Genomic DNA, 17,082 nt, shown 5'->3' with positions numbered 1-17,082 from the left:
TCCACAAAACCAAAAAAAAAACTATGTATGTTGGATATTTCTGTAATCTGGACATGCAGTTGAATAAATTTGGCTGGATTTCTCTGCCTACCAAAAATCTTCCTCCTTTCTCCATGGGCTGAAATTTCTTGCTACTGCTTGGCTGTTTAAGCTGTCAATTATTTGCTGTCAGTACTTTCAATGACATCAATGGGAGTAAATTCTGTCACTGACTTCCAACCGGAAGCCTCCAATCACAAGCGCAACTGAGTATTAAACATAACATATGACTGGAGGCGAGTATATAGACAAGCTGCTTCCTTATGTGAGAATAAATTGGTTTGAGATTACTCCGAGGTTTATACAGCTCCACGAAGATCAAACAGTTAAGTTCGAGAGTCGTTTTTATTTATCCGTTAGGGTGCCCAGCGCATGAACCGTTCCGCTTAGGAGTTACTGGATTGGATGCCAGGTAGCCGTTAGTCGCGAGGGCACTTGTTGTTTACGCGAGAAGGGAAGTGGTTACAGTTTGTTTTTGTAGCGGTTTCCTCCTTCACCCTAATACTTATTTGTCGTGGTTCCTTTTCTATCGGGTAAGGGTTACCCGGCAAACCAGTAACTGGGGGGATTTTTCTATGTTGGTGGGTTCTGTTTTATGGGGCAGATCGCGGTAAAGTGTGAATAATTATCTGTTATTCATGTTTAATATTAAATGCGTGTTTCCGCATATAGAACCACGACATTTTCTATCCAATGACTTGTGTCCCTTTTTATTTGATCTGTTTTATACTGTCTGCACTCCTGTCAGTGTATCAGGTTTTTTTACAGCTTGGAAAGATTAAGATGCCTAAAAAGTGCCAATAAAGGGTACAAAATGGCCCTGGTCACGAAGTTGTCAAAACTACACACGCTACAGGCAGTGTTAATAAATAATTCAATTTACGCTTAAACTCTGCTGGCAAGAGTTCATGTTTAAGTTATACAAGAGGCTCTACAGCTGGCACTCGCACGCTCCAGGATGGTAAGTCTTATGTTGGCGGGCGGGCGCTAGCGAAGAACCTGCAACAAAATAAAGGTGGTCGCCACAGGAGCCCCCTATGTAGTTAGCATTCTCTGGGGGTAGAACGAGACCAGAGAGTTCAGTTTGGACCTGCGTCAAAGCATCGCGTTAGCGGTCGGGTCAGATTATGAGCGTTTGGCGGGGGCAGGGGGGGCGCAGTCTGTGGAATTACTAAATCATTCACGGCAAGGCAGATCACCATATGGACGGTGAGGGAGCTATTCCCGTTAATGCGCCCAGGGTTACAGGGTGGGGTGTTAAGTACGGGAGTTGTCATGAAACGTTTCCTGAGATCCTGGGTGGGTTAGGAGTCGGACGGAAATTGTAGGCAGCCCTGCTCGAGAGTGAGCGTCAGCTAGTCGGACAAGCTGGATGCAATGACTCGCCTAACTTCCCCGTTGTAGTGCCATGTTGGGTAACTAACATCTGTAATCACTAGATGGAGCTGCGAAAACTGCAATGACACCGCTAGGTAGAGGACGATGAACCCGTTTATTGAGCGCAGTAGGTTTACTTTCACTTTCTGCATGAGACGAGATGACCCCCGTCCACGCAGAATAACTGGACTGCTCCTGGTGAGGAAATGTCTGTTTGAATGTGGCAGTTAGTGGTGACTCCAGTCAGTTTTTTTTTACCGCATAACAATTGTGTAATGTATGCACTTCTTATGATTACCAAGGCGACTAACAGGTTTTAGACTCTCTAGATTAAAAGGCACTTCTAAGATTCTCTACAGCTCTGTATTTATTTTGGAAGGGAGCCCGTTTCTGCCATACACCGCCCGTATGACAATGCAATTATGTGGCTTATCAAGAACCAAAGGTTGTCATTAGTTGTTATCTGTAGTTTCACTCTGAGCCTTTGGAGTGGCTAAATAGGGATAATTTGCTTTTGTGGCATTTAGAGATATAGAACACTGTCGTACACTTCCACCCAGCAAGCAGCTTCAGCCCCTAGGAAAAAAGGGACATGAAGAGGGGCAACAGAGACGTGTGGGAAGTGTGTGCAATGCTGGCCGAAGCAAAGGCCCTCGTACCTCGGCTCCCCCTCCCAGAGGGGGAATGCAAGGGGACGCGCAATCTTTATATAGTAATAGTAAGACGTATTACTGTATTGGAGTGATATGCACGCTCATGCTGTAGAGAGGGATTTCAAGGCCACGGGCAAGGATTCAGCCCACAAGGAAGACATTTTACAGCCTTAGAACTGAATAGAACTTCCAGCTAAATATCTATACTTAACACCAGCCAGTGATATTTCAGATGGTAAGTAAAACATGGTAACATGTTCGGGTATAGGACAATTCATGTATAAATGCCATGGCTGCTTGTCCCAGAGAAAACAACCAAAGAGCTGACACTTTTTCCCTAGTGACTCAGCTAATCTTGATTATAACAGAAAATATTTTCTCATAGATCAACCCCACTATAAATGGAATATAGCGGTATTCTTAAAATGTAAATACATTTTATTTAGGCGCTGCTATATAAAGTGGTTACATCATGTCTTGTCCTGATAACAGTAAATGTTCTGTGTAGTGCTAATAGCCCACATAATTCCAGAAATTATGGATTCCTTTTACCACAAAGACAAAAAAGCTTGCCTGTTTAATTTTGGAAAACAGAATCATTCAAGATTGAAATGTGTTACAGTTTTAGACTAGATAAAACCTTTAAAAGTTTGCTTTTTAGTATGCTATTGCTTATCATCTGAAAGAGTTAAAAATGCGAATAGACTTCCAAAAATGTATTTATATTGTGTTAAGGAACAGTGGTTGAGGGAGACGTGAGACAGCACAAAGAGGACTTCTTGGATGAGGGTGATTTGATTGCTGTGGGTTTTTTAGTGAACATTTAAAATTAGATTAAGGCAAAACAGGGTGATAATGGTAGAAGGAGGTCTTAAGTCTTTGATAGGAAGGAAGACGACGGTTAGAGTATTTCGATATGACAGCTGAGAAATAAGGAACCTGTAGATCAGAAGTTTAAATTAGATTTTGAAGGGGATACAGAGCCAATGGAGTGACTGATTCAGTAGGGCAACATGTGTTAAGATAAGAAAATCAGTCTGGCCGCAGTTTTCTGGATGGGCTGGAGTTTTGAAAAGCATGTGAAGGGAAGGGCAGTTAGTGGGTAGTTTTCATAATCCAAGTGGGATATCACAAAGTAGTGTATTAGTATTTTGGTTGTTTCTTGTTCTTGGAGGGTTAATGCAAACCTACTTGTCATCAATTAAAGAAGAATAGTCTTATAATAATAATTTATGCTTCTCGAAATCGTGTTTCATATTCGGCTACCCATACATGTCAGTAGTCTTGAATTTGAGTGGCTTATCCTTAGAATAAAGATCAACTAATTAAGAGAAGGGTACAAAGATAATTTAAAACTGGGAATAACCTTAATATACTATTACAGAAGAAGAGGTTTCTGCTCTTGCGAGCCTGCAATCTTAAGTATGTTGTGTATGAAAAGATGGTATTGATTGTTTATTTTCCTTGTTCAGTTGTTATTCACAGGTCTCTTCAATAAATTCTTCTTCTGCACCAGCATGTGCTCAGGGTTGGTGGAGAATTATGTAGCTGCAATGGTTCTTAGCGCAGCTGGAGATGCCCTTGGCTATAATAATGCTAAATGGGAATTTTGCAGAGATGGACCGATGATTCATAATGAGCTGGCCAAGCTAGGTGGATTGGAACATCTTGATGTGGAGAAAATGATAGTGAGTGATGATACTGTAATGCACATCGCCACAGCTGAAGCGCTGGTGGAAGCAGGCAAATATATCGAACCTGCCATGCTTTATCCTTTGTTGGCAAAAAAATACAAGGAGTGTATGTTTGATATGGAAGGCAGAGAACCAGGTAACATAACAAATACCATTTATTGTTCATTCCAGATAACATAAGACTGTATCCAGGATGATCATCTTGAATAATGATTTTTATGGGAGATCCCACTGAGCAGAACATTGATCACTCAAGGGATGTAGCTAATAAGCAACTTGCCTTTCTTTGGTGTTATTCGGGTTCTTCCACTCATTATTTATATCTTGGCAGAGCAGCAGACCCTGCCAAATGGCTCTGTAATATAATTGCACAAAATATTTTGCAGAGTGCATGTTCAGTAGGCATTCCTGCCCTTACTATAGACACCTCCCCTAATAATGACCTTGTCTATCTTATTAAGCCATTGTGAGTGATCTATTCTCTAGCATGACCACAGGCTAGAATGACATTGTTACAGTTAAATTTTTGTTCCATAGCAACCCATAGGTAACACAGTCAGCATGTGTACCTAGTTTTACTAGGGTTCAAATCCCTAATTTAGCTAATTTTGGTAAATAATAGGACATTTAGCGTTTTAATTTCTGCTGGAGTTACTAAAGGTCCTTAGGAAAAGTACTTAAGATCTTAGCAAACTGTTCACACATCATTATCACATTTAATGATGACCCAGGGAGATTGAGTAAGTTTTATGTTACTCTGTTGTATACCATATATTTATTTTTTCATGGATTGTACCCTATATTTTTTTTTCTGTATAGGCAACACCTGTATGGCTAATGCACAACGCCTGAAACCTGAGTTGCCAAATGGTTGGGAACTTCCATATCAGTCAACAGCTGGAGGTTGTGGTGCAGCAATGAGAGCCATGTGCATAGGCCTTAGGTTTCCACGACCAGAACAGCTGCCGGATTTGATCAGAGTCAGCATAGACAGTGGCAGGATGACACACCACCATCCAAGTGGGTATTTGGGATCACTTGCTTCTGCACTTTTCACCTCATATGCTATAAATCGGAAGCCTCCTCATGAATGGGGCAAAGGTCTCCTGGATGTTTTGCCGAAGGCTAAGGCCTATATTGTAGAGTCTGGTCATGATGTGGAGGAAAATCTAACAAATTGGTGAGTTTGTAGACAGTTCTTTTGTAGTGTTAATGCACACAATGGGATCCTGAATATAAAATGTATTGAAATAAACAAGTTATAACATTATCAAGGGAGTATCAAAAGCTTAATTTACTTTTTTCTCTCTTATATATAAATGTAAAGCATCTAGAAATAAAAAGTATGTAACAATAAATACCTAATATAGTGTTAATTAAAAAACGCCATTCAGTGTTACATTTCATCTACGATCACTTTCTTCGCTTAAATGGTGTTGCTGTAATTCCTTGATGTCGAGGCATTCAGCAACACCGTGATCGGCATCGGGGGGCCATATCTGGCCCCTCCCAGGGGGCGTCAACATCCGCCATACAGTGTATGGCGGCAGAAGCTCATTTTAAAAGAGTTTAGGAGGCGATCAACGATTACCCGGGGACCTAATCATCCCTAACACTGAACAGTATTGTAACCTAACATCTAACCATAACTGTCTCAAATGAGACATGGGCCCAGTAAAGAGATCTGTCAAAATTTCAATTTTGAAACATGAAATGCGCATGTTCCAGACCCCACAATGTCAGAAAAATTACTTATGCATGCATGTGGGGTATTGCGCGTCATTTGGCCTGTAAGTGCCAAAATAAATGAAAATACCAGGCATATGAGATTGTAACGGGTTCACTAAGAGAGCTGTAGTAACTCCCAGAGATCACCCAGATGTATCCTCTTGTCCCCGAAATCACTCCCAGCACCATTGGGACCCTGTATGACAGGTCATTTTGTCACAGAGATATTTCCAAAAACGGGACAAATACGGCGTCCTAGGCCGCATCCCCAGCCTCGCGTACTGCGAGACGCGAGGTACTCCAGGTAATGGCGTGTTGGGGGGGCATGTCTGGTCCTCCACTGGGCGTGTCTCATTGGTGGGGGCTGTGGAGGAGGTCCAGAAGTCAGCGAGGGGCGGGGTTTTGGGTTTAGCAACCCATAAAACCCATGCAGTGGCAGGAGATGGTGGTCCTGTATTAAGCTCCTATGACTGTTCGCTACCTCAGCTCTAGTACCCCATCTAGTGGCCGTTTTGCAGTACTATGGCTTTTCTGGTGTTTTGACTTTGGTTTATCTCCTGGATTATCCTGAACTCTCCTGCCCTGATTATCATTATTATTATTATTATTATTTTTTATTTATATGTTGCCAACAGTTTACACAGCTCTTAATACAATACATAAATTCAAGGGATATGGCAAGACAAGAATTGACAGACCGATACATTTGGTGGAGAAAGCCCTGCTCGCAAGCTTACAATCTAGAGGGAAATGGGGTGACAAACATAAGGCATAGAGAATGGGTGAGATGTAGTGTGGTGGTTATATCGATGACAAGGAAGTTCTAGCAGCTAAGATGGTATGCTTCTCTGAAGAAGTGGGTTTTTAGGTGTTTCTTGAATGTCGGGAGGGAAGGTGAATGCTGAAGGTTCCTTGGGAGTAGGGCTGCAACTAACGATTATTTTCATAATCGATTAGTTGGCCGATTATTTTTTCGATTAATCGGATAAAAAAAATGTACATTTTTCATTTATTTAAAATAATTTAATAAACAAATGATGTTAAATACAAACGGCAGAATAAAAAAAAACTTTGATAAAATGCATTTCTTGTCTTTATTTCCCAACCAGCCCCCTCAATTTATGCACATTTGAGCCCAGGCTTGCCACGCTGCCTCCCCGACATGCCACGCTGCCTCCCACATATGCCACTCCACACTGCCTCCCACATATACCACTCCACGCTGCCTCCCACATATGCCACGCTGCCTCCCACATATGTCACTCTACTCTACCCCCACATATGCCACTGTGCCTGATACGCCTTATACCCCCTGATACACCACTCCATCCTCCCAGACATGCCACACTGCCTCCCAGACATGCCACGCTGCCCTCCCCACATATGCCTTATATACCGTATATGCCTTATACCCCCAGATATGTCACTCCATCCTCCCCAGATATGCCTTATACCCCCCAGATATCACATAGTCCCCTCATAGAGTCACAGACCTGTTCACAGCACACTGACACCATACTTTTTATAAATAAGTACTGGGTTAATCTTCAATGCCCCTAGGATTTAGATTCCCCTTAGTCTGCCCCCCTTTACCTCTAACTGCACCTTAAGTTAACTTTATTAAATTAATTAAATTAACCCTCAGTCCTCATCATTAAATTAACCACAACTGCCTCAAATTAACCCCAAACACCCCATTGACCACAGCTGCTCCTATATTAACCCTAAACACCCCATTAACCATAGCTGTCCCTAAATACCCCATTAACCATAACTGCCCCTAAATTAACCCCCACCTCCCCTAACTTTCAGCAGCCCAAATATTAATTTTATACTTACAGTTAGATGAGTGTCACAGCCATGTGGTTCTGGCCTTCTGGGAGAAGGAAGGGGCGGGGCCAGTTGTCACAGTGATTACAGGGAGGGACTGGTAAGTAGGAGCTGCTGGTGTGAGTCAGACTAAGCGGATTATATAATGAGGGGTATTTTCAGAGTGTTTGCTCTGAAAAACCCTCATTTTATAATCGATAAAAATCGATTCAACTAATCGATAATGAAATTCGTTGGCAACGATTTTCATTCTCGATTATTATCGATTTTATCGATTAGTTGTGGCAGCCCTACTTGGGAGTAGATTCCAGAGATATGGGGCAGCTTGAGTGCAATCTTGTAGACGGGAAAAGGAAGAGGTGATAAGTGAGGAGGAGAGCCTTAGCCCATGGGAAGAACGTAGGGATCGAGTAGGAGAGTATTTGCTAATGAGGTCAGAAATGTATGGAGGAACAGTATTATGGATGGCCTTATATGTCAGTACCAGGATTTGAAATTTAATTGTAAAGGTGATTGGGAGCCAGTGGGGGGTTTCACAGAGGGGGGAAGCAGAATAGGAGCGACGTGCAAGGAAGATGAGCCTAGCAGCGGCATTTAGGATAGACTGTAGAGGAGAGAGTTGAGACAGTGGAGTGCCAACCAGAAGAGTGTTGCAGTAGTCAAGACGGGAAATGATAAGTGAATGAACCAGAGTTTTTGTGGATTCTTGGGTGAGGAATGGGCGGATACAAGAGATGTTTTTTAGGTGCAAGCGGCAGGATCTGGCGAGGGACTGAATGTGAGGGATGAAGGAGAGGTTTGCGTCAAGGATGACCCCAAGGCATCGGGCCTGGTTAGTAGGAGAGATAGTTGTGTTGTTAATGGTGATAGAATTCAGGGATTGGAGATGGAGGGAGGGAAGATAATGAGTTCAGTTTTAGAAAGATTAAGTTTCAGGTAGCGTTGTGACATCCATGAAGAAATAGCAGACCAAGCAATTGGTAATACGGTACATGACAGATGGAGAGAGATCAGGAGAAGACGGGTAGAGTTGGGTATCATCTGCATATAGATGATACTGGAGGCCAAATGAGTTGATTAGTTTGCCAAGAGAGGAAGTATAAAGAGAGAACAGCAGAGGGCCAAGGACTGAACCTTGGGGGACACCAACCGAAAGTGGAAGGGGCGATGATGTCTTGCCAGAGAAGTTGACAGAGAAGGAACGGTTAGACAGATATGAGGAGTTTCAGGAGAGAGCTGTATCTTGAATGCCTATAGAAGCAAGTGAGTCTAGAAGAAGGTGGTGATCAACAGTATCGAAAGCAACAGAGAGATCCAGTAGTATTAGAATAGAGAAGTGACCTTTTGCTTTGGCAGAGAGCAAGTCATTGGAGACTTTTGTTAGAGCTGTTTCAGTAGAGTGAAGGGGTTTGAAACCAGACTGTAGAGGGTCAAGGAGGGAATTAGAGGAGAGGAAGTTAGTGAGGCGATTGTACACAATCCATTCAAGCAGCTTGGTGGTAAAAGGAAGCAGAGAGATAGGGCGGTAGTTAGTCAAACGGACATCCCTGAGGAAGGATTCTTTAGAATGGGTGTGATTAGCGCATGCTTGAAGGCAGATGGTACAGTTCCAGATGATAGAGAGAGATTAAATAGGTGGGTAAGTGATGGACCAAGGGATGGACATAGAGATTTTGTGAGGTGTGAAGGGATGGGATCAAGGGGACAGGTTGTTGGGTGAGAGGAAGAAAGAAGAGCTATTTCTTCTTCGGTTGTAGGGGAAAAGGCAGTTAGTATAGTAGGAGTGGAGAGACCTCAGCTTGTTTATTGACCACGCTGTTGCCTGATCCTTTTGCCGCTCCTGCCACCCTGCCATTGGTCTCCAGCATCTCCTCTTGAGGACCCCGAAAGTTTCCTCTTGCCTAAACTCTTGTATAGCTTATGCCTTGGTCGATAATACCAATATTGCTTATTATTTCAATACAGCTTTTCTTTGGTTATCACAAAAATTATTGACCTATTGTTTCTTGAGCAAAACACATGCTTGTAAAATTTGCAGTATGGATGGTTGAAAATGTTAAGCTTGCCTGGTATGATGTAGGGCTGCAACAACTAATCGATAATGAAAATCGTTTTTCATTATCGATTAGTCAAATCGATTTTTATCGATGCTCTGAAAAACTCCTCTCCTTATAGGAGAAAAACCGCCTCTCCCCTCCACTTCCGCTGGGGCTTCTACTATGCAGCGCCAGCATCACATGATGTAGAAGCCCCAGCGGAAGTGAAGGGGAGTAATGGAGGCTGTCTGTGCACATCGTGCAGACCCCCCACCGGCTGACAGAGAATGCAGGTCTCCTGCAGAGGATCATCCTCTCTGTCAGCTGGTGGAGGTCTGCGCGATGTGCAAAGACAGCCTCCGTTACTCCCCTTCACTTCCGCTGGGGCTTCTATGAAGCTGCAGTGAAAGTGCTAGGCAGCAACGGAGGTTCACAAAACACCATGGAGTCGGGAGAGAGGCAGAGTGGTGCATGGGGAGGGGGGAGGAGGAAGAGTGGTGTATGGGGAGGGGGGAGGAGGAAGAGTGGTGTATGGGTCAGTTATAGTGGTGTATGGGGGGTATAATGAATTTCAGAGTGGCATATCTGGGGGAGGCAGAGTGGTGAATCAGGGAGTATAATGAATTTCAGGGTGGTGCAAGGCATTTATGGGGGGCGGAGTGGCATATCAGGGTGCACAGTGGCATATAGGTAGGTATAAGGCATAAATGGGGGCGAGTGGCATATTGGAAGTTATAAGGCATATCGGGGCACAGTGGCATATCGATATAAGGCATATCGATATAAGGCATATCTGGGGGTATAAGGTATATCAGGGGGCTCAGTTGCATATCACTGGCATATAAGGAGTATACAGCATATCGGGGGCACAGTGGATTCTCTGGCATATAGGAGGTATAAGGCATATCTGGGGCCAGAGTGGCAAGCTTGGGGTCAGATGTGCGTAACTGGGGCAGTTTGGTAAATAAAAGAAAATATAAACAAGGCTTTTTTCTCATAGTTTTTATTAAATATGAAAGATAGTTAACATGAATTAATATTTACTAATAACTTTGTATTAAAACCTAGTTTGAGAAACACTGTGTTTGGGTTCTTGTAGCTTTTATTATTATGTCAGTGAAATAAGAAGGTGAAATGCCATTATGATAAAGAGATGAAAGTGTAAATTAAGTTTTTTATTACATTATTTTAAATAAAAACAATTTGCATTTTTTTATCCGATTAATCGAAAAAATAAATCGGCCAACTAATCGATTATTAAAATAATCGTTAGTTGCAGCCCTAGTATGATGTATATGATACAGTATAAGCACAATATTTTTCCATTTTTATCAATATATTAAATAAGGCAGGATGTGTTGTGTGTTTCAACATTTCGTAATCAGAAGTTAGACTGCCTGGAGAAAAGTTTCCTTTTTGGGCAGAAAATTGGTATTTTTAAACTTAAAAACTATAAAAGACTACAGAAACATATATTAATAATGGAGCCTTCTTCTCTAATGTATTTTTACCTTTTATAAACTTTTTTTTTTTCTTCAGGGCTTACTTTGAAACCCAGTGGAATTATTATCTTAAAGAAAGAGGGATAATGGACGGAAAGTCTCAGCCAAGGTTCCCAGAAGAATACGGTGTGGAGGAAAGAGATGAATTCTACAGTAAAGTCAGCTACAGTGGCTGGGGTGGCAGCAGTGGTCATGATGCCCCAATGATCGCTTATGATGCCTTCCTTGGGTCAGGCAATAACTGGACAGAACTTGCTCACCGGGCCTTCTTCCATGGAGGTGACAGTGATTCAACTGCTGTGATTGCTGCTGCCTGGTGGGGGGCCATGTATGGATTCAAAGGAGTCAGCCCAGCCAACTACAAGAGGGTGGAATACAGGGAGAGACTGGAGAAGCTTGCAAGAAACTTGTACCAATTAACATAACCAGTGATCAGTTAACCCCTTCGCGACCTTTGCCGGTTCAGGACCGTCATGACAAGAAGGTCACTAAATGACCTTTGACGGTCCTGAACCGTCATAAAATTAAATAAGCTTAGAAAGTGATCAACGATCACTTTCTTCGCTTAAACGGCGTTACTGTAATGCCTCGATGTCGAGGCATTCAGTAACGCCGAGATCGGCATCGGTAGCCATCTCTGGCCCCTCCCCGGGACGCCCGTTTTAAAAGCGTTTAGGAGGCGATCAACGATCGCCTCCTAAACTTAAATGGTGTCGCTGGAATGCCTCGATCAGGAGGCATCCAGCGACAAACACTTACCTTTGGATGGGCTGTGACCGCTCCGGAGAGCGGTCACAGCCGCAGCTGCCGGTGTTCTTCGCCATCAGCAAGATGGCGGCGGCCCGGGAAAAAAACAATAAAGATGAAAGAGTTCGCTAGACGGTCTCCAGACCCTCTAGAGAACTCTGGCTCCACTTGCAGGTTGAATTCAGGTACTGCATTCAACCAAGCAAGTCAATGGAACCCAGCTTTCTAATCACTGTGATTAGTAAAATATTCCAAGAAAAAAAAAAATTAAAAAAAATGTGCTAACATTTAAAAATAATTATGCAGTGATGTCACTAGACGAACCATCCAGTACCAGCAAAATGTGTAAAAAAAATATAAAAAAAGTATTAATAAAATAAAATAAAAAAATAAAGTTTATTATTTTGAGCAAGTGCTAAAATTTCTCAAAAATCTCAACAAAGAGTTAAAATAAAAGCACTTCAAATACCCAAGGGGTGTCTAATATATATAAAAAAAAAAATGGCTGATGGGATAAATTGGAGTGGCCGAGCTCAAAGATAGGGCATAGGTACAGACTGACCAAAATGGAGAAAAAAAGCGCACTTCCCAAATGTGGCATTTTAAATCTCAAACAACCCGACAAACCCATGCATGTTGGGGATCACTGCACTCAGGAGATGTTCCTGAACACATATTGGGGTTTTGTTTGACAGTGACATATACCAAAACCTGTATATCTATAACTAAAGTACAATTTGTGTGAAAAAATAAAAAAAATTACTATTACAAAGTTTGACAAAGTGTAGTTCTATAATTGGTGCATGGAAAGGGTTAAAATAACAGCATTTGGAATACCCTGGGGTGTCTAGTTTTCAAAAATATATGGTTTGAGGGGGTTAAATTGAGTTAACCGGCTTCAAAGATGTTCCAAAGAGGAGATGGAGGCAGAATGACCAAATGACCACCTGGATTACGCATGCCCCAAAAGTAGCCCTTTACCAGCCAAACAATCTGACAAACCCATGCATGTGGGGTATCGCTGTACTCAGGAGATGTTCCTGAACACATATTGGGGGGTTGTTTGACAGTGACATATACCAAGACCTGTATATCTATAACTAAAGTACAATTTGTGTGAAGAAGAAAAAAAAATTACCATTACAAAGTTTGGCAAAGTGTAGTTCTATAATTGGTGCATGGAAAGGGTTAAAATAACAGCATTTGGAATACCCTGGGGTGTCTAGTTTTCAAAAATATATGGTTTGAGGGGGTTAAATTGAGTTAACCGGCTTCAAAGATGTTCCAAAGAGGAGATGGAGGCAGACTGACCAGATTTGTTAAAAAAGATTTGGAAATCATAAAACGCTGCTTGTACTTATTGCCCTATAACTTACAAAAAACAGCAAAAAAACATAAAAACATTGGGTATTTCTAAACTCAGGACAAGTAGTAGAATCTATTTAGCTAGTTTTTTTACTTGCTTTTTTAGGTGAGTAAACGATTTTTCAAATAAAAGTCATAAAATGTGTTTTTTTTTCAATTTTCCACCATGTTTTTTTATTTTTTTTTATAGTAAATAAGATGATACGATCAAAATAATGGTATCTGAAGAAAGCCCATCTTGTCCTGAAAAAAACAATATATAACTTATGTGGGTACACTAAATGGGTGAGGTCCTTAAGGGGTTAAATGTAAAAAAAAATGTATTTTGGAACTTGCAAGCTAATATTCTACAGTTTTAGTGACAACAGTAGTCAGTAACGGACACTCTCAAAATATTTTACATCATGCAGCAAATCACTCCATTGTGCACACCTTCCAAACACACCAAAAAACAATCAAGTGAAGAACAGAGAGCATGTGAAAAATAACATATACAGGCTTCTTTAGTACAATTTCAGTAGTGTCTTATGTATCCAGGCTCAAAGATATGATGGGATTGGGAAAAGGCTTTCTATTGCAGCTTGTAATCCCCAATATTGGGTTCAATCAAGGTACAAGGAGGAGCATGGTGGGTGTGTGTAAGAAAATAAAGTCCCAGCCATTACAATATGAACAACTCTATTTAGTAAAATTGTGATACATCCACTTACATGTACAGACAGAAGATGTGAGCATTAATACGGACAGTCTCTCCGCTTCAGCCACCTTGGTTAATGTTGCTCCTTCCACAACAACCACGTCTATAATTTCACTATAAAGGCCTTCAATGGATGTCGTGGGCTCGCTGCTGTCGTACTAAGCGTAGAAGTACATTATTAAAAATAAGAACGTCTGATAAGTTATAATATATGTTTTCTTCAAAGCATTGAAGCAATGACTTAAGTTTGAACTATTGGAAGTCTTAAAATGTACCTAAAAGATGAACAGTTAATATAATATGAGCCACTACAAATAAAGTGGAAATGGTTAAAAATATAAGATCCAATATATTCTTTGGTGCTAAAGGTTTAGTTAAATATACGTATTTCATCTTAATCTGACCAAGGTGTTTTACATTATCACCTTTTGGATATGTTCACCAAGTCTCACGTATAGAAGGTCTAGTCCTGCCCATATCTTGCAATCCACGCAGGCAAGTGTGTAAACATACCGTATTGGCCCGAATATAGGCCGCACTTTTTTCCCCCACTTTAAGTCTTTAAAGTGGGGGTGCGGCCTATATTCGGGGTCTAGCGCCCGACGCCCGGGACATGCAGTCCCGGGCGCCGGGCAGGCAGCGGGGTTAGGATACAGATCCCCCGCAGCGGTGCAGGGGACCTGCATCCTACTCCCCGATACGCTCAGACAGCCTCCCCTGCCGGCACTTTCCACGGGGGGGAGTACCGGCACGGGAGGTTGTCTAAGCGCATCGCACGGACGTTCACCGGCAGCGGCGATGCGCCGTTGCCGGTGAACGTGCGCACGATGCATTCTAACCCCCCCGACTTACCAGGGCAGACTCCCGGGTGTCTTGCAGGGCCGGCGGAAGACATCTACGCAATACGCGTATACAACTTCCGGTGCCGGCACTTCCGCTCAGTGCCGGTACCGGGAGTTGTATACACGATGTGCATAGATGTCCCCCTCCGGCCCCGTAAGACACCCGGGAGTCTGCTCTGGTAAGTCCGGGGGGGGGACAGAGTGGCAGCATATCGCGGGGAGGACAGAGTGGCAGCGTACTTCGGGGGGGGGACAGAGTGGCAGCGTATCTCGGGGAGGGGGAGAGGACAGAGTGGCAGCATATCTCGGGGAGGGGGAGAGGACAGAGTGGCAGCATATCTTGGGGAGGGGGAGAGGACAGAGTGGCAGCATATCTCGGGGAGGGGGAGAGGACAGAGTGGCAGCATGTTTTTTGGTGCTTTTTTAAAGAAAAAAACTTTTTCTTTAAAAAAGCACCAAACTTTTAGGGTGCGGCCTATATACGGGGGCGGCCTATATCCGAGCCAATACGGTACTATGTTTCTAGTGTGGCATGTAATTGGATCCTTAGTATGATATATAAGTAAAAAAGGGCACTCCTTAAGTGGTATGGGTTTTTATTACTTCACATGTATTGCACTATATATATAACTATACAATATATGGACAAAGTATTTATTGGGTTTTGCTTAGGGAAAAGTTTAATGCTATCACATCATGCAGGTTCACAAAAGACAAAACATATAAACCCAGTATAACAGTTGGGCACATAGGATAATTACATGGTACCCTATCAGGATCCACTATTTGGAAAGACTGCGTTTACCTCACATCCATGAACTTGGCCCACTGTGAGCCGAGGTCACTATATCGTAGCTTAATAACAGAGCTGAGGGAAAAGAGGGGAGGAGCATAGTAGTGCAGGATGAAGAAACAATACATAAAAAGGTGGAGGAGAAGATAGAGTCCTCCACTTACAGTAAGGACCAGAGGGTGGTCACGGACGTTTAAAATCATGTCTGTGGATCAACTACTGCAAGTAGTGGCGTTTTTGGTGTCTTCCCTTTCTCTGGGTTTGTGGCCATTTTTTAAATGGCTTTTTTTCTTTCTCTCCTTTGCTAGGTTTGGGGGCAAATGTTTTTTCGTGTCTTAAATAACTTAAAGTTAGGTTAGGGCTTAGTGGATAGCATAGAGGGTAAAATCAAGGTCCTGTTGGTGGATAGTTAAAGGTACAGTGAAATGTTAGGGTTAGGTTACAGTACTGTATAGTGTTAATGAGTCATTGGCTATTGATTGTGAGACCAAAAAGGTCATTAATCATTGGTAACAGCATTTTATTAGTTTAAATATATATTGTGGAAAAAATGCATGAATACTAGATCACATATAAGTGACAAGTTTAGGCCACTGACATTAATCAGTGAGACCAAGTAGCTACCAAGTGATCAGGTAATAATTATGTATTTAATTATTTATTAAAATTTATATTACCTTAGATTACCCCTCTCTCTTTCTAGGACAGGGCTGTTTGTCATCCAGTGGGTGTCCTAATTATCACTTTTGATTGCTCGGGGGTAGGCTCTCGGTGGGTGTGCTGGTCTGCCAAGACACCTGGGCTGAAAGGCATCAGTGTCCATATGATTGGCACAATTGTGGCGACATTCTTTAGGCACCTGTTTGTGAAAAAGGTGCAAGGATATATTGTGGCCGTATCCATATTAGTTATAATATAAGATGACATGAGATCTTATTGTCGCGGTATTCATGTTTGACCATTTTAATAACCCATAAACTGTTGTTAAGAAATGGGAGAACCTCTCCATATTAAGAACATATATAAACTATATAAGGAATATAAACTATTCCTCACAGATAATAAATGAAAAAGTATATTTACCTGTGCCATGCTTTATATTGGGTACCATACACAGAGGCTCATCTGTGTACCCATGATTGTTGCATAGGCTTTTACAGTTATTACTTTTTCTACATTCCAGCATTTTGTTTGTAGTCAAATCAAAGCTCACTTAAAATTGTCATCCATGAGACCTTGAAAAATAGGATAGCTGTATATTAGCAAACAGTATTGAGTAGGATGGAAAGTGGGCATCGCTAAATCACAAAGATGTTCAGTGGGGTTAGGGTCAGGGTTCTGTGCGGGCTACACATGGAAGTCATCAAACCATGTCTTTATGGACCTTGCTTTGTATGGGGGCACAGTCATGCTGGAACAAGAAAATGCCTTGCTCAGACTGCTGCCACAAAGTTGGAAGCATACAATAGCCTAAAATGTCTTTGTATACTGTAATTACCCTAAACTGGAACTGAGGTGCCCAGCCCAAACCAAACCCTGAAAAACAGCCCAGACAATTATCTCTTCACCAAACTTTACAGTAGGTACATACACTTCCAATGAAGCGTTAATTCATCACTCCAGAGCACATATTTCCACTGCTCCAGAGTCAAGTGGTGGTGGTGTGCTTTGCACCACTCCAGCCACCACTTTGCATTGCACATAGTGGTCTTTTTGCTGATATTGCTTCCAGAGGCAGTTTGGAACTCTGTAGTGAGTGACGCTACATAGAACATGCAA

The 17,082-nt window shown here is 42.2% G+C and overlaps 1 protein-coding gene across 5 annotated transcripts; it reads left to right on the top strand.

The window, feature by feature from the left end:
* The first annotated feature begins 283 nt into the window (after positions 1–283).
* Positions 284–11,299, top strand: ADPRH (ADP-ribosylarginine hydrolase). Of its 5 annotated transcripts, none has more exons than XM_053470730.1 (4): positions 284–364; positions 3,542–3,899; positions 4,583–4,943; positions 10,897–11,299. In XM_053470730.1, the coding sequence occupies exons 2-4, from the start codon at positions 3,587–3,589 to the stop codon at positions 11,282–11,284; spliced, it is 1,062 nt and encodes a 353-aa protein (XP_053326705.1). In that variant the 5' UTR covers positions 284–364; positions 3,542–3,586; the 3' UTR covers positions 11,285–11,299. The 5 variants fall into 5 exon arrangements, with proteins under 5 accessions (XP_053326705.1, XP_053326706.1, XP_053326703.1 ...); XM_053470731.1 differs by having other exon boundaries at positions 315–364; positions 3,685–3,899; XM_053470728.1 differs by lacking the exon at positions 284–364 and adding an exon at positions 1,492–1,614.
* The last annotated feature ends 5,783 nt before the right edge of the window (positions 11,300–17,082 follow it).

This window comes from Spea bombifrons, chromosome 7 (genome assembly GCF_027358695.1).
Source record: "Spea bombifrons isolate aSpeBom1 chromosome 7, aSpeBom1.2.pri, whole genome shotgun sequence".
NCBI classification, from domain to species: domain Eukaryota; kingdom Metazoa; phylum Chordata; class Amphibia; order Anura; family Pelobatidae; genus Spea; species Spea bombifrons.
The sequence above is the reverse complement of the archived record's forward strand: the minus strand, read 5'-3'. Positions and strand labels throughout refer to the sequence as shown.